Genomic DNA, 25,733 nt, shown 5'->3' with positions numbered 1-25,733 from the left:
CCAAGTTAGGTGGGATCTTTATCCAACTTTTAGAGGTGAAATACTATTCTGATAGATATTCTTCACTTTTTTTCTAACAGCATTACAATTCAAGAACATTTGCCTGCAGTAAGGGCAAAATAAGCTCTTTTCATGGGTCTGTATATTTATGTGTCAACTGACAGCCTTGGGAGGAAAGAGTAAACCTGGGAGCAGGTGTTTGATCTAGACTCTGCAAGAGAGCAAAACCCATTACACATGTCTGGGGATAATGCTGCCAAAGGAAGAGAAAAGCAAAAGTACTATCATTACTTACATTTTTGAACATTCAAACTATTCAGAATGATTTACTTGAATTCCTTTACAGGAAGAAAGCCATAAACTTACACTTTACACAAAGAAACATGTAGTCTTAATTAACCAAGGAAAGGAATATTTGACTACACAAAGCCATTGAGCTATCTATCTTACTTTGTCCATTCACTTCCCAAATATATGTCTTTATCATTCTTGTTTCCCAATTCAGTCACTTACAGGATGGATGAAAATTGCAAGAAGCAGTATCTGCTGGTGCTAAGTAAAGTCTCTCTGATTTACAACCCACATTCATGAACAAAACAGGATAAAAGCAACTGCCCCCCATAAAAAAAGTAAACAGTGTCACAGTTGTCAAGAATGAGTTTTGAGGTATATTTCAAATTAATAGTCACTCAAACCCCAAGGATTTGCCAGTGACTACTGACTAAAGTAGTTGCAACATGCAGCATAACCTTTAGCTTGCAAAAGGATGGTAGAAAACCATATCTAAAATTTTACCTACCATTTAGTGATCTTTTACTTGTTTACCACAGCACAAAACCAAGCTGTCCAAAGGTGTTTAAAAAAAACCCCAAACAAACAAACAAAACAAAAAAAACATTGTGTAATGATACTTAATGATACTTATTTTAATTTGGTTTTTTTTTCATTCCTTTATAACAAGACCATAAACAGTGTTTACCCGTAGTTAGTTCAGAGAGGATTCGGGGGTACCAGTGTAACCGATATAACTCAGAGAAGCACACAGGGTGAGGACACTATTGCATGAATATCAAGACAGTTTAATTGGCACATCAGTGCTTTTAACATTATATAAACAAATCTCAGATGACCAACACATCAAAGTTTCCATTACTGACATTATACAGAAAACAGCAACACATCTGATTTCCAAAAGCACTGCAAGTCCCCAGATTTGTCTGTTAGTTAGGATAAAGGATATTACAAGATCTGGTGGACACAAGTAAGGAAAGGTCTAGAGACAAGTTTCACAATTAAAAATCATTAATCCTATCATCCTTGACAGAACACTCACTGGAAAACAACAATGTGTTCGTTTCAGTTAGCTGACAGTACCTTGTGAAAATGTAACTAGATGCTTGCTAGAAAAAATCATTCTCTTCACTAAAGGGTCATGTAAGTTAATTATGCAAAAGCCCTAAATGACTTTGCTGGCATGTAGATCTCCGACGTTGGTTCTTTAAAAATATCTGCTTAAAAACTGCACCCTATAGTACAGCCAATGTTGCTGTTTTTCTTACATTTTAAATAATTTGTAGTAATTTTAGCCAACAACTGCACTGGTTCAAGTTCTCACACTTGAGCATGACTATCATTTCCACTGAACAATGTTCAGTCTAGTCAGTAAGAAAACACGTTTGTCAGAACCCTCTAACACCAGCAGCAGAATCTAGGCTCTACCTAATAATTTTCAATAGAAAGAAAGGTGGAATTTTAGATTTTGTAATCTTTTTATCCATCCAAAACCTAAAGAAATACATATACAAAACTATTTTAACAATATTTGGCTTTGCAGTATAAAATTACTAATTTTAGTAAAAAGTAAACAAGAGCCCTAAGCTATGATTTAAGTATTCTGCAGTAAGAAGCCTGCTATGTCCCAGTACCCCTAAAACTGAAGAACAAAAAAAACCATTTTACAGAGATAGAACACATGTCAGAAGGGCTATACTCCGTAGGTGACAATTTTTAACATTGATGTAGCATGAATGAAATTTTATGCAAATTGATTTTGTACATGGGGTGGCTATTAAGTGGAACAAAGGAAAAAAAATACTGCGCTATTTGGACACTGTTCAGAAAGATGGAGGTTTAAAGTCTCTGATGACCAGATACCAGATATTTCCTGTTTCGGCAAAGAGGCTGTCAAAGTTATCAAAACTGCGATTTTTTAGCAGGCTCTCTAGGAACCAAAAAAAAAAAAGGGAAACACCCCCTCCCCCCATTCAAAAAGCAGAGGAACTAATAAAACCTCCATTTATATTTCTAACTTCCACCATTCCGTAACAGTAAATTTAGCTTTCCTCCACCACACTTTTGCTAAGAAAAGGCAAGAGACATCACAAGCTGTTGTTCCCAAGTTGGGCTCATGCAAACTGCCTGGTCAGATACCACTACAGAGGGCACAGAAGAGATGCTTTAAATATACAAAGAATAAGGAAAACAGGAATCATGAGGTTTTGTTTTCCTAAAAATGCAAAATTAATAAGACCTCTTAATTAAATAGCTGCCATAGCAAACTAAGAATGCTGTTGAGCTTGCAGTGAGTCCACATGCTTCAGAGATCAAGATCACATTTCCTACAGAGAGGACATGCACAGCTACCAGGCACTCAGAAGAAAGAATCCAGGCACTCAGAAGAAAGAATGACTAACAGAAGCTGCATATGATCATACCGCACTCATGTCATAGTGTCTTATGTCAAAGAATGTACCTACTCTAATCATTCAGTCAATCAATTCAGTTATCAATTACAAGATCTCCTACAGAGTAATCCAGAATGAAAAAATGTAAAACTGTATAGCTTCTACAACAGCTTATATACAGTCAACTATACCTTTCCAAAGTTTGTATATAAAGACCAAAGAGACAGGGTATCCCATACAGCAGGAAATTTTAATTTAATATGGAAATGCCAAACTAGTTTGAATTAGCTAGCTTGCAATCAAGTAGCAGTTCAACAGGACATGCCACATACTAATTTACCTGAATTTCAGCAAAATCCAAATAATATTGATACAAACATGTATCTAACTTAGTAGCCAATATTAAAAATAATCTATCTAAAAACCTGAGAACTATACATTTTTTATATATATATATATGTGCATGTTTGCATATATTTAGCTCTATAAAAATGTATCTATCTGTAAAATGATATGCCTATTTTAATTGAAGATATTCCAGTTCTATGTGGCTCCAAGATGCTGAATCTGAAAGCACTGGTGCTCCACAGCTGAATTAAAGAAATTTCATTTTTTTCTATGTTACCAGGTCTTTCTCTTGCAAGTTTTCAGCAGTTTGATGCAGCTTAAATAAAAATTGCATTACCCAAGCATGGTCTCAGCTGTTAACTACTGTTTGAATACTCCTGTTTTTCTGTTTTAAGGGGAGAAAAAGTGATAAAATTGTATGTTCACCTTAACACAGAACCTGAACATCAATACAATGCCTGCTTCTGTAGCCTGCAGTAACATGGTACTTGACAGGAAATGACTGTAACATATGCATTGCATACTTCACAGAGAAAATGACCCATGTAAGAAGACCAAACTGGGAGATCCTAGCAGAGCTGTGGAATTGTTTTCACTTGACCAATAGCATTAATCAATACTTCAAAGAACACTTAAGAATTTATTTCAACTACCTCTTTTTGTTTCTGTTTTTAACTCTTCAATTTTGGCATGAGTTTAGCTGGTAGCTGCTATAGGATTTATTAAGATAATGAGGGCTTAAAAGACTGTTTCCTTAGGTACCATTTCAGATCTCAAAATGAACTTTGGAGCTTGTTTGTTTTATTTTGTTTTAATAACAGTGAATTTTCAGAAGATTTTATAACTCAAAATTAAATATGCAGCTTTTGATGCAGATCATGTACTCAGTGGAAAATAACCTAATATTCTTTGTGAAAGAGTAAACACTGGGAGAGGAAGCTTAATAAAGAAGTCAGGTAAAACTATTACAAAAAACAATTTCTATGAAGTCAGAGAAGAATAATTCCATAATGTACTTGGTATAAAGACAAATAATATTAATAGAAAAAAAAAAAATTCCTTTCAGGAGAATGTTGTGAAATTCAAGAGAAATATACACACAAAGCATTGAGCACATACTGATATAACCACAGTTTACTGATTATTATATTTAACTAATCTACTACGGGATTGTTAAAATATAGAGGTACTTTCTTTTATATGCACAAACAGCTCAGATGTATACTTCATTGATCATGGAGAGGATGCAGCCCATGGGTCTGAAACATATTTCATTATTAATTGCAAAGTAATACAACATGCACATGCTATTCTTTACTAACCAAAAAGTTAAAAAAATGGTAGCAACAATGTTATGATTCTGCATCAACATTCTCCGAGAAATACTGACGTTTAGCATTCTGAAATCCATGACTACAGAAAGCTTCATATATTTCAAAAAAGAAGTGATTGAATACAAGGCTTAAACACTGTATTTGTTTGTGTTAGGGTCCAGCTTCAAAAGTGCATAGCGTTTAATAGTTTACATGAAAGTCCATGAAATCCCTGCCTGTGATGAGAAGAAAACTATTACAAGAAAGGACCTGACAGAAAGTAGTGGCTGACATAAAGTCTTTCCACCAAATTCTACCGAATTTGGAATTAGGCATTACTAGAATGGTGACTTCTGAACTAACTTCAGTTTCTTCTGACTTAAAACCAGATTTCGTAACTTAGAAACTAATTGCTTACAGTGTGCTAATATTGGTAATGACTGCATTGGAGCCTAGGACATGCATCCATGAGCTCATTTTTGTTTTACCATATATTTATTAATAATCTATTTTGACAGCAACATATGTGCAACTTTATACCATTGTTCTACCCCTGGAAAGAAGGGAAGGAGTTAAAATAGACTTCAGCCAACATATAATTCTATACAGACACACTTCTTCAAGCAATGCTGCTTTGGATTTTGCTTCTACACCTTCTGTGTCAACTTAAGCTAACAATCAGTGGGGTCTATGAAATTAAGTGTATCCACAAAAACAATGGACTAACCTGATTTACTTACATTGCATATAAAATCACACATATAAATAATTGGTAGAGCTCTGTAGATCATGTCCTTTATTCACAGAGCATAAGAAAGAAGCCCTATCTAGCTAGGGCTAAATCTGGAAAGTACACTAAATTTAGTATTGAGTTTCTTAACAAAATGAGCTCAGACCTTGAAATGCTGACTTCTTCAGCAACTTAAAGACATATGTTATAAGAGACAGACACTGAAGACAGATATACAAAAACAGGGGAGTTATTTCATTCCTTCCTTACTTCAACTAACAATAAGCTTCATTGCTCATAAGGAGTAAAAAAGCCCCTAAACACACCACGGAGTTCACCTTAATGATCAGAGTGGTGCACTGGCTTCTTACTAAGTACCACGTTCACTTAATCTGTATTTTGAAGAGCTCAGCTGCTTCCTCATGTCACTTCATGACAATCTAGTCAAGGCTGCTGATCCACAATGAAGGAAACAAAGGTGTCCCCCATAAATGTAACGGCACCAGAGGTCTAGAAAAGCAGTCCAACTGTACCAGCCTTTAGGCTAAATACATAAGAATCTTTCTTTCATGGCTTTGTGTGAAAACAAGTCTTACGTTATTGCTCCTGAGTTACTGTTGCCCTTGGTGCATGTGTTGATTAGTGATAAAAGAAGAACTGCAATTGCAATTAAATGCTCTTTCCTACACAAGAATAAACAGAAGTAGTACATGTGAAAATTTGCTGTGATAGTTTAAAAACAACAAAGATGTGACAATGAAGTGACAAGAACAGGCACACAATTGTAACTGGCAGATATAAGAATACCCCATGCAATACAGCTCCTGGCAATATTGTATTTAATATGTTAAAGCAGCTTACGGGCAACACAAGGACTTACATACTACAAAACAATTTACTGCTGTTGAAATTCTGTAATACCAGTCTTCATTATATTTCAACAAAAGCAGTTTACATTGTGAGCCATTGGGAAAACATTTTCTTTAATGCTGACAAAAAACAAAGTCTGAATAAAAGTTTCTATGATGTCTTGACTCTTAAATGAAAAAAAGAAAAATCAACTTGACTTACAGAAAGTGTTAAATAGCAGCAAAGGGCTAATTATACCATACTATCTTCCTTTTGTCTAGTATAAAAGAACATTTTCTTACTTTGCCTAGTTGAGTATAATAGCCTATGAATTATGAGATCAAAGCAGCAAACTGTATGTTTTCTAAAGTAAGAGTTTCCTTCACCAAGTTTTACACTTACTACAGCTAAAAGAGCTGTGTGAAGGGATCAGCACTAAACCCAAAGGACAGGCTGTGCACAGCAAGAAAGAGAGCAACTCCCTCGTGCTTTTTGCAGGTCACTACCAAGGACCATGTTAGCAGATCCACACCAGACCCTTAACAGGCAGCTCTGCTGCTACCAGTAATTAGCTTGGACAGCTCTGGCTCCAGGAGTAGCAGCAAGGCTACACCATAATGAGCTCAGCTGGGATTAGCAGGACAGGGCAGGGAACCAAGAGAGCTGAGGCATTCTGCATTGCGTATGTATCACAGAGATCAAACAAGGATGGCTGGCTAGGTTATCCCCTCACCACCTCATTCCAAAAATGAAGCACGGCAGTGTGTAAAATACAGGCTAATGAAGAGCGACACCTCCAACAGATGAGAGCCATATTAATTAACACAATCCCTAGATCATGGAATACAGTTTCTGTTAGTGCTAGCAAACTTGTAACTTGTCACTGATTTAAGAGGGGAAAAAAAAAAAGCTGATGTTTTCCTTTTCTGCTTTTGGTAGAAGATGGTTTTATGTTGGAATTTTGCAAGGAATTTCTCATCTGTGACCTGCAAAGCACTAACTTCAGAAAAACCAGCAGAATGTTTCTTTATGTAAACATCATTTAAGAAACAAACTCACTTTTCTATCAGTAGCCTTTTGTGTTCCTTTTTGAAAAAAGCCAGTTCATTCCACACAGCATCAGAATCCTCTTGACAAAGCTGATGGGGGTCTGCATGCTGGTATCTGCCTTTACCACTTTCAATCCTGCTCATGAGTAAAAACAGGTAGTTTGTTTTCAGATATCTACATGTCTTAGCATGACAAAAATAAAAGCGCACTTGCTTTCAGAAAATATAAATTTTAAAACTACAGCATACACTGGATATAAATATTGTATGCTGTATACATTCTGTGAGGCATGAAAACTTAAATATGGTTATTATACAAAAGATCAATTACATAGCTTCACACAGATATGCTAGTATGGCACCATGGCTCTCAACTGACATGTGGCAGAGCAGTGTCACCCACATTCATTCTGATAACATTGCTTACAATATTAGCATGAGAAAGCAGAAGGTGAAACCATCGTCCAACCTCTTGCAAAACAATGCAGGAGACACCAGCTCCCCCAATGCCCCTTCAAAACCAATCTACAAAAAATATGCCCCTTGTAAAACCAAGTTAGATTAATGTCCACTCTAAATCAAACTGGTCTAATGAAAAGAAGAAGCTGCCTATGGATAAGACGATGGGCCAGGAAAAAGTATACTGAATTTAGAAACACAGAAAAAGAAAGTGAAAATATTTCAGGTTTTGTGTAATTATAGTGTTTTTATGTATGTTAGTAATGCAAAAGATCAAAATTATACTAAAAAAAATCCTTTACAAAATAAATTTAAAACTCTCTGCAACCTACATTTCTGCTGGGATAGAAATAACCCCTTGGAAAATGTAGTAACAACATAAGGCACCCATCATCTTTGCGGTCACATATGTCAGTGGAAGTTGTATGTACACTGATAGGTGCATTAGGTCCCATCAGCTGCCATCTCAATAACAGATTCTAATCTATGAAGAATCAAAAAGAATGGGGTCCTTCACCGCTTACAGAGGATAAGAAGTGCCACATAAGCAGATGATACTGAGCTCTTTACGCAGAATTTACATTACACCAGCAATATAATGCTTTTTGAGATACCAAAATAACAGTGTAAGGTGTAACCATTTACAGATTGGTTTTATTTGTGTCTTGGCCCCTTTTCTGTGTTTAGCCACATTAAAAAGAAAAAAACCCAAACCTCTTTTAGTATGATGGCTTCATAGAATTCTGTTCTGACAACAAAAGTGATCAAAACGTGTAATCTGCAGCTTATCTTAATTATATATGAAAAACTCCCCTACATGAATAAAGATTTAGTACTACACCTTCCCCACCATCTACTTTTCCCAAATACATTTCTGTCAGGACAGAAGCTGGTGTAATTTATTTTAAACAGAAGTTGCTTTTGTTTCCCTTTCCCTTCCCCTTATTTTTTTAACTATCAGAACCAGATCACTCAGTGCTTCATTGCACATCAAATTGGATTGATTCAAGTTTTGATCCTGTCTTTATCTAGGTTGATTTTTTTTTTTATTTGTGGACTGTGAATGCCTTACTTAGCTTTAGGCATTGAATTAACTAATTTAATTCAAAAAAGTAACTATCATTCAGTTGATTTCAGTCATTCCCAGATTGCACTGAATTTAAAACTGTGCAATAGAAGATAAAAAGATCTATCTTTCCTAAATAAACAATACCTTTTCATTCTAATTTAAACAAATCCAATTGTTGTTTATGCTTTAATATTTCAAAAAATACTCCTGTGCTACCAATGCCTGTAGCACATTTGTACCTTGCCCTTATTTTCATTCCCACTTGGGTTTTATTTTTTAAAAGACAAACCATTCTTAGGTAAATACTACAGTATTGCAATGCAAACCTACTCAGATAGAGCAAAGCATTATTTACATATGAGGGACAGTTTATCTTTCAAAGTAGGACACTCTATGTCACTCTGGATTCTGAACAGCTCCCAGTTTTGCAGCAATTTCTGTGACTTTTTGGTCAGACAGAATTACAAAATTTGTGTCAAGATTAGTCAGTATTGCTTTAATTACAAAAAGAATTATTTGCAGTAAAATACGTATGTGTTTATGAAACTGTAGGTGCACAACGAAGTATTACTAAAGCCACCAGGATCTGCTCAAATTACTTTCCTGAAACAGGGCCTGAAAAACTGTATCTAAGCAGTGTTTGATAATTAATGTGATAAAAAATGTCTTCATATATCTGAAATGTGTCTGTTTACCAAAAATTGTCAGTCTCTGCTAAGGATTTCAAAAATTCTGTATAAAATTTTCAGTGTTCTGTATAGAATTTAAGGGATAATTATATATATAAAATATGCTCTATTTAAATTTTAATGTGTTAGAGTCTTTCCATTAATAAAGATATCACTGCAATATTTTTGTAGAATTATCAGAAATAACTGATTTTATAAACACTTAACAGTGCTTTTCATGCACATACTCTTTTTTTCCCTATTAAGAAGGGGATTCTAGGATTAGCTTAAGTTAATGTTTGAATCACCAAATGCTAGAGAGACCGTTATTTCTGTATTTTTAATGAATAAAATTATTCATAAAAAGTATCTGAAACAACAGGAGAAATTGATCTATTATTGAAAATTAAAAACATACACTGTCAACAAATTAATCAACTGGGGAATTAGATGAACATAAATAAGCAGCCCTAACAGCCCTTTGCCCAGTACCCAGGCTCACAATGAGATCCTTAATAAAATAAGTCAAGGTGTCAGCTCAATACATTTTACTCTTGGTTTCAACTGCAATTTTTCTCATATAGGGGTATGCCATGTATTCTGCTTAAACAAAGAACGAAGTCTTGATCACCACACAGCAGCTTCTCCCTTCAAATCAAATTCTCTTTTAAACACCGATATAATACTTTTGTTCAGATTTCTTGCGTAAGGGAAATGTTTTTAATGAGCTACGTAACTTACCTGCTATCACCCTCTTCCCACTGCTTTAATTGCTCTTTTAGTGCTCTGTAGTTGGTCTGTAACATCTGCAGCCTCTCTCTGCGTTTTTCATGGGCTACTCTTAGCTCATCAGTTTCTTGAGTCTGTATAGCAACAAAAAAAAAACAAAATTACAGTTGAGCAAAATGTAAGACTGTCACACAGAAACAAAAGGTCTGTTTAAGTAACTAGTAAACAGCAATCTGAATAAAGAGATCAGGAATAATAATATTGGAGGTCAAATTTTTGCTATTGCTAGGGTGGCAGATTTTTGCTTATTTGGCAAAATTTACTTTCATTTTTTCATTATGTTGAGAAATTTAAAAAAAATTTACTACCAAAATACCAGTTTTCAAGTTATGAATGCATTGCCCCAACACACTGAAAAAGGATATTTTTTCTTCTTCATGGAAAACTAATCTACATATTTTAAGGAAAACACTGCCCACACCTGAAGTCAACATTAAACCCCCTAGATTAAATAGCTTCAGGATTTTCCCATACATTGATTTATTTCTGTAAATATATATAAACCTGCAGCATACAGACTTTGCCCTCTGTTTTTACAGAACAAAAGATTTACATCACAAGATAATGCCAGTTTAAAACAAGATTTTCCTAAGTGGCCATACTGTCTTCTGAAAAACATTACGAACAGGACACTCCACAGCAAGTTTAATGCTGGCAAACAGTAGTAAAGAATTCACCAGACATCATCCTGCAGTAAAATCTGTCCTCAGTGCTTCAATTCTGGTTCAATGGGAGCTCTGCTTGTAGAGAACTACAGAACACGTTCCTTACTTTCTAAGTAAATCACAGTAATTTATTTGCACATATTTCCTGCTTATATGCTAGGAGGGCATTTCAGCATTAGTCAATAAATAAGATACCTCAATATTCAGAACTGCAAGCAACAAAAATTAAATCCCACTGTAAAAACATGGCAAGGGTTTCTACAGTAGTGCTAACTAAAAAGCACCTAGACTAAGCTTGGGTTCTAAAATATAGCCTAGCTTTCATGATGCATAAGCAAAGCTGAAAGATATCAGCTAAAATTTCAGATGCTACCATATATAAAATTCCAGATGTTTTCTGGAAGTGAATCAGGCAACACAAAAAGCAGACTTGGGAGCAGAAGCAGGTACCAAAGATGACCTTACTATTAAATACTTCCCCGTAGCGGTGGTGTTACTTTTTTTTTCCTGATACAAACTCTAACCCACATATATTTATAAAATTGGAATTGCTTAAAAAGTACTTATGTCTGGTTTTAAGTGACTCATATAAATACTACGTTGATATTAATAACAATCACACAAATAGCAAGATAAATTTATGACAAAGGATAGAGTGACCATTACCAAGCTTTGTTTGACACTATAACAGGAATTTTTGACAAGAATCCAATTACAGATGCTGTTTTCAAGAGAAGTTAATGAAATTATTGCTCTGAGATTGTTTGATCTTGCTAGTGAAAACTGATCAAGTTTGGCAAAGTATTGGAAAATAATGTCTTCAGCATAAAACCTTAGTAGTTTATTAGTGTCAACACCCTTTCAGAAGTATAACCAAATGCAGAATTTGGCCTTTCCTGTTTATGAATCCACATTTTTCATTATTGCTTACATGTTCCATTATCCATTCTGTTAGTTATTCTTTTCCCTTATCAGTTGCTATTTTTGCAGAAACAGAAATCAGGAAATTAACTGCCCTAATGACTCTATTGAATTAAGAATTTCAGAACTTTAACTTTGCCCTGTAATTTCCGTAATTTGTTAGTTCCATCTCTCTCTAGTTCAATTATATTACAGTTCTCTAATAATTAACCTCTCTTGTATACATTTTCCTGTATAGTGACAGAAATGAGACAAAACAGCCATCTTCAGCAATGCTGGACCTCCAGGCTATTCTCCAGCTCTCTACTGTCATTCTTAGTACCTCCCATGCAGTGTGAAAGACAAAAACACAAAAGTCTAATCTGCAGAATGAAGAACCCAAATGCTTGTGAAAAGAAGTCATTTTGTTTTTTTCAGGTAGCTCAGACAAGCGAGAAGATTCTAATCACTAGCTCAAAATCTTGTTGAAATTGACCGGTAACAAACTGAATTAAAGTGGAATTACCGAATATATTGAATTCAGTTCTTTCATCCCTCTTTTTAGGCTGACAAGAAGTCAGGAATCTTAACCACTGCAAAAAAAAAAAAAAAAAAAAAAAAAAACCCACAAGTAGTTATCTGGACAAGACACAATATTAATAATACTATTTTCAGGATCTGAACACCGTAAATAGAATAGTTCTGTATATATAATCTCTAAACTAAATATAACACTGTGCCATTGCTGAAATTAACAAGAATTAAGGTTGCCCTAAAGATTGATACATTCTAGTTCTAATTTACTCCAGTATCTTAGGACTTCAAACAAAAAGAATGAGAAAACTTAAAGGGAAGATGCCCTACTGCTTTTGAAAACTTCCCTGTTAAAGCCCAGAATATCTCCTCCAGGCTATAACATTGATTACAATTCTAGAAACATAATATGGGAGAATACATTCTTAGTTTGTGTCCAATATCTAACTCTTGGCAACCAGACTTCTACCCACTTCCTGAAGACCAACAGTAGATGGACATACCATGTTTTGGAACATTCTAAGTACCAGCTTGATAATTTCTTATTCAAAATCCATGAAATACTCTCATTTACTTTGCCATTCTCTTCCTTAAAAAAGGGTGCAATCAAGCATGCCCTGTTCCTTTGTAGTATGTCCTGGAGTACAGAAATGAATCTGATTCTTTACCAAAAGTATAGACACACTGAATTGATATGACTATATTAGCAAAAAGACAGTAAGAGCCAACTTTCCTTGGCCAAAAATGAGTCAGCTGAGGAGAACACAGCACCTTGCTCTTTTCTGTTCATTTAAAATATTGACTGGGGCATCAAATATTTCTGTTCCTGAAAACCCCATAAATAATAATGTTGGTTTGCTTTTGGTGTTTTTTTTTGTTTGTTTTTTTTATTACCTATTTTTCAAAGGACTGATGGATAAATTCACTATTTAATCTTCAAGATATGCATGATCAGGATGTTTATTGATAGAGCAAGCACTTTTTTGCGCAAGTTTCTTTCAAGTAATCATATAGTCAACACTTTGCTTGAGGAGGCAATAATGCAAGTACCACTTTTGAAAGTGTTGAGCACATACATTATTCTTTGTTGGAAGCACTGCCTGAGAGGAGGCTAATATAAAAAAAAAAACACCATACAACGCCAACAGAATTATTCTTATGTTCATATTAATGACAAATGAGTTCACTGTCATGCTAGCAACAGCCTTATTGAATTCTGAATGCAGTGCCACAACAGTATTTAGTATGTTACACGGGCCTCTACAGCTTCTTTTTAATTTAGGCATTCTGCAAAAGCAACCAAGTAGGTTTCCTAAAGAAAATGCAAGGAGTTCATATCTTCAGTTTCAAGGGGCAACAGAAGACAGCCCTGGAAGACCTCACAGATTAACAGCTGTAACAGAGATCCCATATTCGCCACATAATAAAACTGCATAGATTCCTAAATTATCCTCTAAGACGAAAAAGAAGAAATTACAATGGCAGTATGGTAAGCAGTAAAAATTATGTTATGAGGTCATGCATAGAGAATAACATATTATTACATTATCTGCTCAGAAAATTGTAGTGCTTCTCTTCTCTTTCCAGAAGAAAACACAAAGAAATGTAGAATTCTCTAACATTTAAGACAACAACCAAACATACTCATGTGTGACTTTTGTTGCCGAGGGCAGAACAGCTGTAGTCCAAAGCACCAGAATAACCTGTAGCATCAGTGTCTGGCAGGCCAAGTAAGAGTAACAAATACGAGGCCTGCCAAAGACCAGTTCTGAGGTACAGCTGGCAGGACATGCCTTAGATTTCTCAACAGAAAGAAAAAGGTAGTAACCTGACTCCAAGGAACAAGGAGCAAGATGGACTGTAAGGCTGAATTTGAAATCTAAATCATCTTTCCTGTTCATACACTCTATGTGTATTAGACCCTCTTCAAGTATACAGGGTGAGGAACTTTTGCATTTGTGCTGAAATATAATTCCCACTCACATTTTATCCTAAAATTGACCTATCACATATGAGTGTCTTTTTGCATGAGGGAGGAGCTCAGCACTATGGTTTGTAGAGTCCCCAAATTTTTTCACTTACCCAACATTTAGCACAGCATGTTTAATATAGCCAGTTCTGCTATATGCTACATATACTGAAAATATCTTTTAAATTCCGTAACTGTGAACAAACATGGGAAGGGCAGGCCAGAGCAGGGGAGGGGAGGGGAGAAGAAGGGAAGGAAAGAGGAAAGAGAAGAGAAAGAAGAGGATGGAAGGCAGAGAAGGAGACAAAGAGGAAGGGAGAGGAGGCGATAAAGAAGGAAGATTACAGAGAGATGTGGGGGGGAAGGGAGGTGTCATGGTTTAAACCCAGACAGGTAATTCGTTCGCTCACTTCCCCCCCCTTTCTTTCCCTCCCCCTGCTCCCGGAGGGACGGAGAGGAGAATCGAAAAGAATGCAACTCCCACGGGTTGAGATAAGAACAGTTTAGTAACTAAGGTATAGCACAGATCACTACTGCTACTACCAATAATAACAGTGATAAAGGAAATAACAAGGGAAGAGAATACAGCATCTCACCACCAGCCAACCGATAACTCCCCCCATCAGCCCGATCAAGCTCTGTCCAATACCTCCTCCAACCCTGTCATCTACCAGCCCTTCCGGCTAACTCCCCGTTACATCCTGGGCATGACATGCTGTGGTATGGAATACCTCTTTGGTCAGTTTGGGTCAGGTGTCCTGTCTCTGCTTCCTCCCGGCTTCCCCTCCTCCCTGGCAGAGCATGAGGCTCACAAAGTCCTTGGCCAAACCAAAACATCGCTATCAGCTCTGTTCCCGAGCTGAAAGTCAAAACACTGCACTACACTAGCTACCAAGAAGGAGAAAAAATGACTGCTACTGCTGAACCCAGGACAGGAGGACTTGTAAATATTTAAGAAATTATGACTTAAGGTTTGGGTTTTGCATTCTGAGGTGCAGTTTGAATAAATTACTCAAAAGGTGCTATTTTTGAAGTGGAAAAACAAACCAACAAAAATCTATAAAATGGGGACAAAATGGAAAATTGTAATACATACTCAATTAAGCTTTCCTACCAATGGTTAGGGTGGAGGGGTTGTTTGCTGGTTTGTATTTTTATTTACATCATTTGTTAGAGTAACAACTTCTGAGCCACGATTTCAAAGAGTACAAGCGGTAAATCTGTGCCAAATAATTGACTTCAGCATTTTAAAACACTGGCTGGCTTCACTGTACAAAAGAAAAAAAGTATTTGTAATTTCTGCTTCACTTTATTTCTACATGAATTTCTCAAAGTATATATTATCAGACACAAATTTTAAAATGTGTTCAACAAGTACATATTATTGATGACAGTTCAAATTAAGACTTCCATAGGACTGCAGGAGTACCTACACAAAATTCCTAGCAGTAAAGGAAAAATACAAACTAAAGAATAGTGCTCTCTGATGCTAACACGCTTACAGTCCATAATGATATGCGCATTTTGCATTTTTAAAATGCCTGTTTATTTTGGTATATCTTTATCTACACAAGTTTATAGCTAGAGGGGTTTTTCTATTTTTATTTTTTAATGTTCACCTTTAGCTGTAGTGTCTTCTCTAAGTTTTCAATCTTCCTTTCAGCTATTTTAAGCTTCTTTTGCTCCTCTGACTCTCTAAAAGAGCTCTTTGGGGACAGAGACCTTGAACGTTTCACAGGTGGTTCCTGGAGAATAAAACAAGGACATGGTTGAACTAGTTGGAACACCAGATTATGAAAGACATGCAGAATTAAAGAAGAAGTAATTTTGAATACTAATAATGAATTATAAAAAAAAAAAAAAATCTGCATGGAATACCAGAGAAATAACAAGCAGAATTACCACAGCGCTACCACTAAAGGTTTCTCTGTGACTCGTTAATGAGAATATTCATTTACATTTACATTGTTTCTTTCAGAATAATGATGTCCCATTAGGGAAGACTAAAGGGTTATAGACTCAGAAATGCAAGAAACCTCATTACAAAGGAGGGGATAGAGGCTGGTCTAATTGCTCTATAAGGGTCCAAGGTTACACTTGATAGGACAACCAGAAACAAGAGGGAAAGGATTTTTTCCCTTTGAAATAGTTTAACACACTGTGAAGTTGAAGGAACAATATGCTTGAGGAATATAAATACAACAGACAATAGATCTTATACCATAATGACCATATGGTCATTAACTATAATGTGACTAACTAGAGACAAGAATATGTGTTTATATTATGTACAGGTTCATATAGCAAGCTGGAGAAAGAATATGTAAAAGTAACACTTAAACTGGGCAGCTTTCTGTTCATTCTATGTCATATGTCCTTATGGCAAAGAAAGACCTCATCAAATTAGACTTTCTGATTTTCTGAATAACTTTGATTAAGGACAGAGATATACTAACACACACTTAATATCAATAGGGTAAAAATCTATTATGTAAATACATAAAATAAAAAAACCCAACTTAATATTAACTGTGATTATTGTTGTTGCACGTTGCCATTTTCACTGTAAAAGAACTGATTTACATCAAAAGGAATTGAGGATAAAGTCTTCTTAAATACTATATATTTCAACACTTCCACGATTCCACTCAATTAATCTAAAAAAAATCTTAATTAGCAACTGCAATTTTTTTTCTTTGACCATTACATTTCAGTATTAAATGTTTACAAGACACTGTATTATCACATTTTCACTTCAAATGGCATCAGTTTCACAAAGGAGAAATAAAATAAAAAAAAAAATCAGAATATAATATCATCGCATATTTAAGAATTTAAATATTGCCAAGGTGCTTTTGCTTCTGGAATGTGCTTGAATGAGATTTAAAAAATAAAAATCAAAAAACAAAACCCAAACAAAAAAAAGCCCAAACCAAACCAAAAAAAGACAACACCTTTTCCTCATCCCTCTGTCCTCCCCCACAAAAAAAAAACCAAACAAGACAAACATCTGGAAAGAATTTTAGGCCATTTAAAATCTGAATGCCAAATGGTATAGTTTGCATATTCCTGTCAGTCCCTTTATATAACAGAAGAAACTAGAGGAAAGTTTTAATCAACACTTACAACAGTATATCCAATGTTATGGTTTTATATTGTCAGTATAACATTGTACCAAGAATAGATCTCTATGAAATATAAAGATTATCAATTTACATTTTTTAATAATTCTCAGAGATATACCCAAAGGTTTACAACAGTTCATAGACACTAATAATAATCAAAACAAATTGATTTCTTTCAGGTGTCTGAAACAGAACATCACAAGACCAACATATCAAAATACATACTCATTTTCAAAGCCCCAGAATTCTTGAATAAAATCAAGATCTTAAATAAAACTCCCATCTTGTTTCATAATCAGTGCATACCCATACTCATTTTTCTGAAAAAAACCCAGAATGTATTATTTTTCAGTAAGTGTTTCCTAGTTAAACTTTATGTTTGTATACAGAAGACTTAGAAAACACAGTATTTCTCTGAAACCGGGAATAAAAGGTCAAAGCACTCCATTTGTTGTCAAAGAGAAGGACAACAAAGGAAAAGAAGTGGACCAACTGGCACCAGACTGTTAAGAATGTAGAGACTCTACAGCAGAGTTGAGAGAAAAAAATTGCAGAAAATGTAAAATTCATAGTCTTGCTGCTTTAATCAAAGGTGATCAGATACAGTGAGTACGCAACAGTTTTTCTTTACGTGTGTGTGTGTTTGTATACATACACAGACCTCATATATAGCTATCTGGAATTGCACTGTGAATCTTTTTCACAAAACCAACAAAAAAAATAAACGAGAAACATTCTAACTATTCATGGACATGGAAATAATTCCCTGTGAGAACAGGTGGGATCGGTGATATGCATTAATAAATATTCTATTGTTTGAACGTGTTTTTCCTGTTTAGTGATAAGACTAGAGGTCTGTGGAGAGAAGGAGCTGGGTCTGGGCTTTACAGCTCCACATAGGCAGTTCAAATCCAGTCTTTGCTAAGGAGGCAGTTTAATTTTCCTACTAAGACAGAAGAGGCTGCGTAGTAAAATACATTGTAATTTGATTGCCTGGAGCTGCTACAAAACTCAGTTTGGAGGGTAGTATCTGTAATACTCTTCTCACAACTGCAAAGTTTGCTGCTGTGAGATTTAAGCATTTAATTTTTAATTCAGTCCTAAAATTCTGAAGTAAATTTATCCACACCTGTATTAAATATATACACAAATTTTAATATTTTGAGTCCAGTTTTATGAGCAAAGAATGTTAATCCAAGTCAGTAACAGGTAACAACAGATTTTTCATCAAATGATCCTAAAGAATGTTTAACAAACACTGAGCCAAATTGTAGAAAACTAGAAATAAACAGCCTTTGTAATATTAAAATATATGAAACTTTGAGATGGAAGATCTAATGTAACAAGAAACTGATAAGTGGATGGACATACATTAACTGTTAACAGAGTTACAAAAAGCAGAAAAAGGAAAGATGCCTCTGTCTAAACAACCTTCTTTTACCCATTTGCATCCATGAAAGAGACCATGGGACATAGCTGCAAATAGTCATATTCTTGAATTTCAACAGGTTTAAGTTCCATGAAGTCCCAAAAGAAGTCAAAAAAAAAAAAAGAAAAGGCAAAGAAAAGGCAAAGAAAGGAAGATGGATCTCTTACTGAAAGTCTTGGAGAACTCTTCTGCACAGACAGATCAGGTCAGTGTCTGCCAGGATATAGCACTGAAGATAGTGGACAGGAATCTCAATGATTTTTATCAGCTGAAGAAACAAAAACTTGGCTGAAGCTGGACCAGAGCTTGACAAGATTCAGGTGGGCTTTTTTAAAGAGGAAAAAATGGGAAATTCTTGATTCACTGTGTTTCAACAGGAGCTTTATCAGTACTGTAAGTTAACTCATGCCTTTTTAATATCTTGACATTAAAGACTTAGAAGAATGCTGTAGAACATATATCAATAAAAAGCAATTATAACTCCCTTGCACTGAGAAAGCTTACCTATAAAAACCCAAGGACTGAGTTACTGAATCAGTCAGCAGAGATATGGATGGCAGTTTAATTAGGTAACAGAAATCATACATAGGTCACAAAGTTACAAAGTTTAAGCTCCAAAAAGAGCTCTAGGAAGACTGTACACATTTAACAAAGCTTTTAACTACCACATTACCTGACTCACAAAATAAGTTGTTTCTGTTACTCTGTATGACAGTAGGAATTTGTATTTCTGCAATTCACAAAAAAACAACACTAGCCTATAAGATGTATATATTTATAAATATATCTGTATCTATATATATATAAAATTGCATTCTGCAGAACCAAACATAGGTGGAAGCATACAGTCATGCGGCCACACATCCCAATTTATCAGCCTAGTGGCAAGTTCCTGTTTTGTCCCAGACTCTTTAACACTTTTCAAATTATTTATTCTTTAAAACGTTTGTGTTTTTAGAGCAGAAAGTAATCAAAGCAGTGCCATTCTGAGCAGAAGTGATTCCATGCTTACTTGTTCTTTTTGTTTCCTGGGAATGTGCATAAGGGGGGGGTGAAGGGTTAACATGACAGAGATTTTGTGAAGTCAAGAGGATTACCACTGTAAAACAAGAACTGTATATTCAACATTCTTCCAGTCAAATCATGTGCTAATAGCTTTTGTCATGAATACTTTTGTCAAGTATAACAAGGTAGTAAGAAGATATTTTATTGCAAGGGAAAATCAGTAATTACAGCCTACTATGTTTTCTATTTTGTATATGTATTTTGTGATCCTAAAGTGGGAATCTTGCCACAATTTTCCTTACTGTCTTGCCTAAATGCAAAGGAATTGTAGCCTGCCAATTCAGTTCCCAGAAGTTTTAAAAGACACTGTGTGCGCACATGAAAAAGCGCACATACCGAATAGCCCTGAGTATTGAAAGAGCATGACTAGGATCTACATATCAAAAGGGGACAAGATTCCCCACAATAGGATTTAAAAGTCTGTATTTGGTTTTAGTCAAGTGAGTGCAACTGCTTTACTCCTGACACAGTGATCAACTCATGACAAACACAGCACTCCCATTTACGTTATTCTGAGGAAACAAGAAATGACATTGTGGTGGGTTAACTTTAGCAAAGGGCCAAACACCAACTCAACTGCTCACTAATGCTCCTTTCTCACTAGAATAGGGAGATATACAATGAAAAAGCTCATGGGTTGAGAGAAAGAAATTGAGGCTGCTTACCAGTCACTGCCATAGTTAGACTCAGCTTGGGGAAAATTAAATTACTGTCATTAAGATATATCTGGATAGTAAGAACTAAAGAAAATATTTAACCAACATGGTTTACCCTACCCTGGTCCCCAGGTTCAATTTTGCCCCTGACTCCTCAAACTTCCTGCTGAGCAGTGCAGGTGGATGGATAGCAGGAGCTTACAGGCAACCAATAACAGCTCCTCTTGGCCACTCTTTCCTCTTCACTCCTTTTCCTTGCTCCAGCATGGGGCCTCTCCACAGGCTGGAGTCCTTCAGCATAAACCTGCTCCAGAGCAAGTCCTCCATGGGCCACAGTTCACATCAGAAGAACCTGTTCCAGCATAGACTCCTCTCCCATGTTGTGGTTTCTGTAAGTGAATATCCATCTGCTCTGGTGTGGGCTCCTCCACAAGCTATAGTGTGGAGATCTGCTCCATGTTGGCTCTGTCTGTGGGCTGTAACGAAATACTTGCTCCAGCACTTGTAGCACCTTCTCTCTCTCCTCATTCTCTGACCTTGGTGTTCGGAGGGCTGTTTCTCACCTTATATTCTTCACTCTACACTGCATGTACGCATTTTGTCCTTCCTTAAACACACTTTCACAGCATGCTCCTAAACAAATGTTCTAAAATATGTCTTTTCCAAAAATGAGCTTTGAGCACAGGATATTGAGGAAGAACAAGCCATGCAGTTTTGAAAGGGAAAGTTACAAAATACCAAATGTAGGAAAAGCAAGAGATTTCTAAAGAAGAGAACATGATAGAATCATAGAATCGTTAGGGTTGGAAAGGACCTGAAGATCACCTAGTTCCAATCCCTCCTACCATGGGCAGGGATGCCTCACACTAAACCATCTCACCCAAGGCTCTGCCCAAACCAGCTTTGAACACCGCCAGGGATGGAGCATTCACAACTTCCTTGGGCAACCCATTCCAGTGCCTCACCATCCTCACAGTAAAGAACTTCCTTCTTATATCCAATCTAAACTTCCCCTGTTTAACTCCTTACCCCTTGTCCTGTCACTACAGTCCCTAATGAAGAGTCCCTCCCCAGCATCCCTATAGGCCCCCTTCAGACACTGGAAGGCTGCTATGAGGTCTCCATGCAGCCTTCTCTTCTCCAGGCTGAACAGCCCCAACTTTCTCAGCCTATCTTCATATGGGAGGTGCTCCAGTCCCCTGATCATCCTCGTAGCCCTCCTCTGGACTTGTTCCAACAGTTCCATGTCCTTTTTATGTTGAGGACACCAGAACTGCACACAATGCTCCAGGTGAGGTCTCACGAGAGCAGAGCAGAGGGGCAGGATCACCTCCTTCGACCTGCTGGTCACGCTCCTTTCGATGCAGCCCAGGATACCATTGGCTTTCTGGGCTGCCAGCGCACACTGCCAGCCCATGTTCATTTTCTCATCAGCCAACACCCCCAAGTTCTTCTCCTCAGGGCTGCTCTGAATCTCTTCTCTGCCCAACCTGTAGCTGTGCCTGGGATTGCTCCGACCCAGGTGTAGGACCTTGTACTTGTCATGGTTAAACTTCATAAGGCTGGCATCAGCCCACCTCACAAGCGTGTGAGGGTAAGACAGTCTCGAACCAGATCCTCTCCTAATGACGGTCCACCCTTGCAAACTATACCAGCACAGAAGCATGTTCATAGTTGTAACCTTGATTCAGAAATCTCTTCCAAGTTTTCAATATTCTACACATGTGCAATTAAAAAAATTGATAAGGAAGAGGCTGAACACACTAAAACCATCATGGCTTTGGCTAATTTAATAAATCAATTAAAGCCGCAGCAGTGTTTATGGAACTATTTCAGTAGCTACAGCTTATTGTTACTGTTATGTGGTGCCTAAATTTAACAGCAAGTCCAGTTCTATGCTGAGTAATAAACATTTGAAAGTATAAACTTCAAACAGACATTGTTGTTATTCTTCATGAAAAAAATACTACACGATGCTTAAAACCACAAGAATTTGAAAAATGCCCCCACCTTTTTAATTTATAAAGTTACAATTTATATTATTCCCTTTTTCATTCCAAAGAAAGATGTTCATTCAGATAAACACCACAAAATATCTGATAAATATTCACTTTAACAAATCTAAGAATTTATCATTCAAATATTTCATTTAATTAAGAATCCCTTATTCAGTATTTAATAAGGTAAAACCTTCTACTCCCAACAGCTATTTTAACAAGTCTTTGGCAGATAACACAGGAACCATTCAAACAAGCTTCCAGAATTATAAGCAGCATCAACAGATATTAAAATTATTATCTGGACCCTTGAGCAAAAATGTTTGGCTTTACCAGACTGACTTAGACACAAATACACAAGACAATAACACTATCCCACCTCATGCTTTTTTTCAGTCCTTATACTGTTGCTTTCCAGAGTTTCTGTAGCGTACAAATTACGCTTAGCTAGGTTAAGATTTGCTTTTTCAATTTTTCCTGTAAAAGCTCTATTTCAGATTTTTGCATTGTAATAAGACACTCTAGTTCACTTAAGTAAGGCTGTTGAAATATGTAGAAAATGATAGTAGATTACAAACAAAAAAAATCAGAAGCATACCGAACTATGACACAAAACTGAGTGGTGTAGTTGATATACCCAAGAGACAGATGCCATCCAGAGGGATCTGGACAGGCTTGAAAGTTGGGCCCATGCAAACCTTATGAGGTTTTACAAGGCCAAGTGTAAGGTCCTGAACCTGGGTTAGGGCAACTCCCAGTATCAATACAGGCTAGGGAATGAATGAATTGAGAGTAACCCTGAGGGGAAAGACTTGACGATATTGGTGGATGAAAGACTGGACATGCGCTGGCAGTGTGTACTTGCAGCCCAGAAGGCCAATCACATCTTGCGCTGCACGCAAAGGTGTGTAGCCAGCAGGTCAAGGGAGGTGATTCTGCCCCTCTGTTCTGCTTGGTGAGACCCCTCCTGTGGAGTACTGTGTCCAGCTCTAGAGTCCTCAATACAGGAAAGATCTGGACCAGATGAAGCAGTTCTCAGAGGCAGAGCTACAAAACCAATCAAAGGGACGGAACACCTCTCCTCTGAGAAAAGGCTGAGAAAGCTGGGGTTTTCAGCCTGGAGAAGACTCCACAGAGACCTTACTGCTGCCTTTAAATACTTCAAGGGGGCTTATAAGAAAGATGGGAGAGACTTTTTAGCAGGGCCTGTTGTGACCGGATGAGTGGTAATGGTTTTAAACTAAAAGAAGCGAGACTCAGGCTGTTTTAAGGAAGAAATTGTTTACAACGAAGGTGGTACAATACTGGCACATGTTGCCCAGAGAAGTGGTGGATGCACCATCTCTGGAGACATTCCAACCCAGGCTGGATGTGGTTCTGAGCAACCTGATCTAGCTGGAGATGTTCCTGCTCATTGCAGGAGGTTGGACTAGATGACCTTTGAAAGTCCTGTCCAACCTAAACTATTCTATGATTGATTATATGATTTGGCTAAAACTGCCTGGACAAACAGAACATTACCAATATTACAGGACCATGTAAATAATTCTGGTTTTGTTAATGACTCATAATCAAAACCAGGCCCCAAAGTGTTAAATAACATTTTCACACTAGCACCAGCACTACATTTTCCAAACCCAACTTTACAGTCTTAACAACGGCTGTTCCATAAAGATGTTTCTTCTGCAGCAACTTATTCTACTGTGGTATTTTGCACCTCAAATGCTGTCAAAATTTCTTGACAAAGGTTGTTTTACTTCCTAGACTGTTCCTGGTAAATTTCGAGTTGGCATCACAAACCCATCAAATGTGCGGAATAAAGCCCACTTAACTGCATATTCTGTCAATAAAGATATTCTTAATTAAAAACTACCTCAAAAAAGTACTTCTTTATGTACACCTACAACTGGTCTCCAATATATCTATATACTCAGACATCACACATGTTGTGGTTAAACTGAAGACTTACAGAAAAAATGAATGGTGATTCTAGATCACAGTGTTACTCAAGGTAGGTATGTAATTTCATAATGCCACTGAATTCCAGGACCCTTCCCAGCTATCAATAAATTCACAGCAATCCCTTCGTACAATAAAACACCGCCACACACTGCTCACCGTGGCTGTGTTACAAAACCTGTCCAGACCAAAATACAATTTCATTGGTACCAGCTATCTTTAAGTCATATCCCCAATGAGAGAGACCTCATGGGTGTACACATGACCAAGAGTGGTCAAATTACCATGGCATGATAAATTACTCCTTTTAGATGAGTTTTCATTAACTGTCTGTGCTCATACCCCACTGCATTACAACCACAAGGCAAAAATCTGTTAGATTAGCATAAGCAACAGCAGTATGCCTGTTCTGGCAGTCTATGGCAATCACAAAGTGAAATGCTTTACTGCAAACCTTCTCCACAGTGCTTTAAGGCTGTAGACAGACAACACCAACCTTGCAACAGCTGTGCCAAAGATAATACAATTCCCAGATGGTCAATGCATCCAGGCAGCTGGAAGTTAGCACCCAACGCTATTGCTGAAAGAAAGGATGGCGTAAATACCCTCCCACATTGATGCATAATAAAAGGGCAGGTTAGTTTAAAAAGTCAGTGCAAGTGGCTGGATTTGACCCAGATGACCTGTCATTGCACTGATTAGGACAAACTCATGAAAGCCCTATTGCCAACAGCGCAACAGTAAAGACAAGTTAGGAAACAGTAAATACTTCAGTCAACAAAGCTTGATTCAGAAGGCAACCTTGGTGAGACTGACTAGAAGTCTTTCCCTAATTAGCAAAGTTCTGACAACCTGACTTGCTTGCAATTGTTTTGAACATATTCTTAAGATAAATACTCATTTCAGTAGAGAGCAAATAATTTGGTACAATTATCACTTGTTCCTACTATTTCAATTATTGGTATGACCCAAGTAAAACAAATCCGGCACACTGACAAAAATCAGAAATGGCAGTGTAAAAAAAGGTTAAACAAACAAATAAAATCTCCAAATTGATGCCAATCAGGAAATAAGACTGATCAAAGTTGATTAAAATCAAGCAAGCAAACACCCTAGTAAGCTTAGTATTTGACAGAAGCACAATAATAGGCCATTTTCTTTCTATGCAAAATATGAAGCTTTTCATGAAGCATACGATAAACTCATACTTTCCATAAATAAATCCCAAATTAGAAATATCAAGCATTTATTTCAGAAAAAGTGCAACTCCTCATACAGCAAACAAGCACAGGAATGTTGTCAAAGAGTAAAAGTTGCCCATGCTTTTGCTGACTGTTCCTTAAATAATTTCTATTGCTCATTTTGCATAATCTAGGCCATATGTAGTTGCAAACAGATGTCATTTACACCTATGATCAGCAAAAGGCTAGTTTACAACTGAAAAAAAAAAAAATTCTGCACTGACGAATAAAAAGG

The 25,733-nt window shown here is 36.5% G+C and overlaps 1 protein-coding gene across 3 annotated transcripts in view; it reads right to left on the bottom strand.

The window, feature by feature from the left end:
• CNTLN (centlein) overlaps nt 1–25,733 on the bottom strand; it is a 190,209-nt gene that overhangs the window by 83,515 nt on the left and 80,961 nt on the right. The window contains exons 9-11 of one of the 3 annotated variants that reach the window (XM_057406298.1): nt 15,646–15,771; nt 9,911–10,032; nt 6,984–7,109 (exon numbers count right to left, since the gene is read on the bottom strand). In XM_057406298.1, the coding sequence (XP_057262281.1) occupies nt 6,984–7,109; nt 9,911–10,032; nt 15,646–15,771 (374 nt within the window). The remainder of the gene's footprint in view (nt 1–6,983; nt 7,110–9,910; nt 10,033–15,645; nt 15,772–25,733) is intronic. The other 2 variants (XM_057406299.1, XM_057406300.1) reach the window with 2 other exon arrangements.

The sequence above is a fragment of the Pezoporus wallicus genome, unplaced genomic scaffold (assembly GCF_028554395.1).
Source record: "Pezoporus wallicus isolate ANWC-B61680 ecotype Strahan unplaced genomic scaffold, APGP_CSIRO_Pwel_v1 contig_2132, whole genome shotgun sequence".
NCBI classification, from domain to species: Eukaryota; Metazoa; Chordata; class Aves; order Psittaciformes; family Psittacidae; genus Pezoporus; species Pezoporus wallicus.
This window is presented reverse-complemented; position numbering and strand designations above follow the sequence as displayed.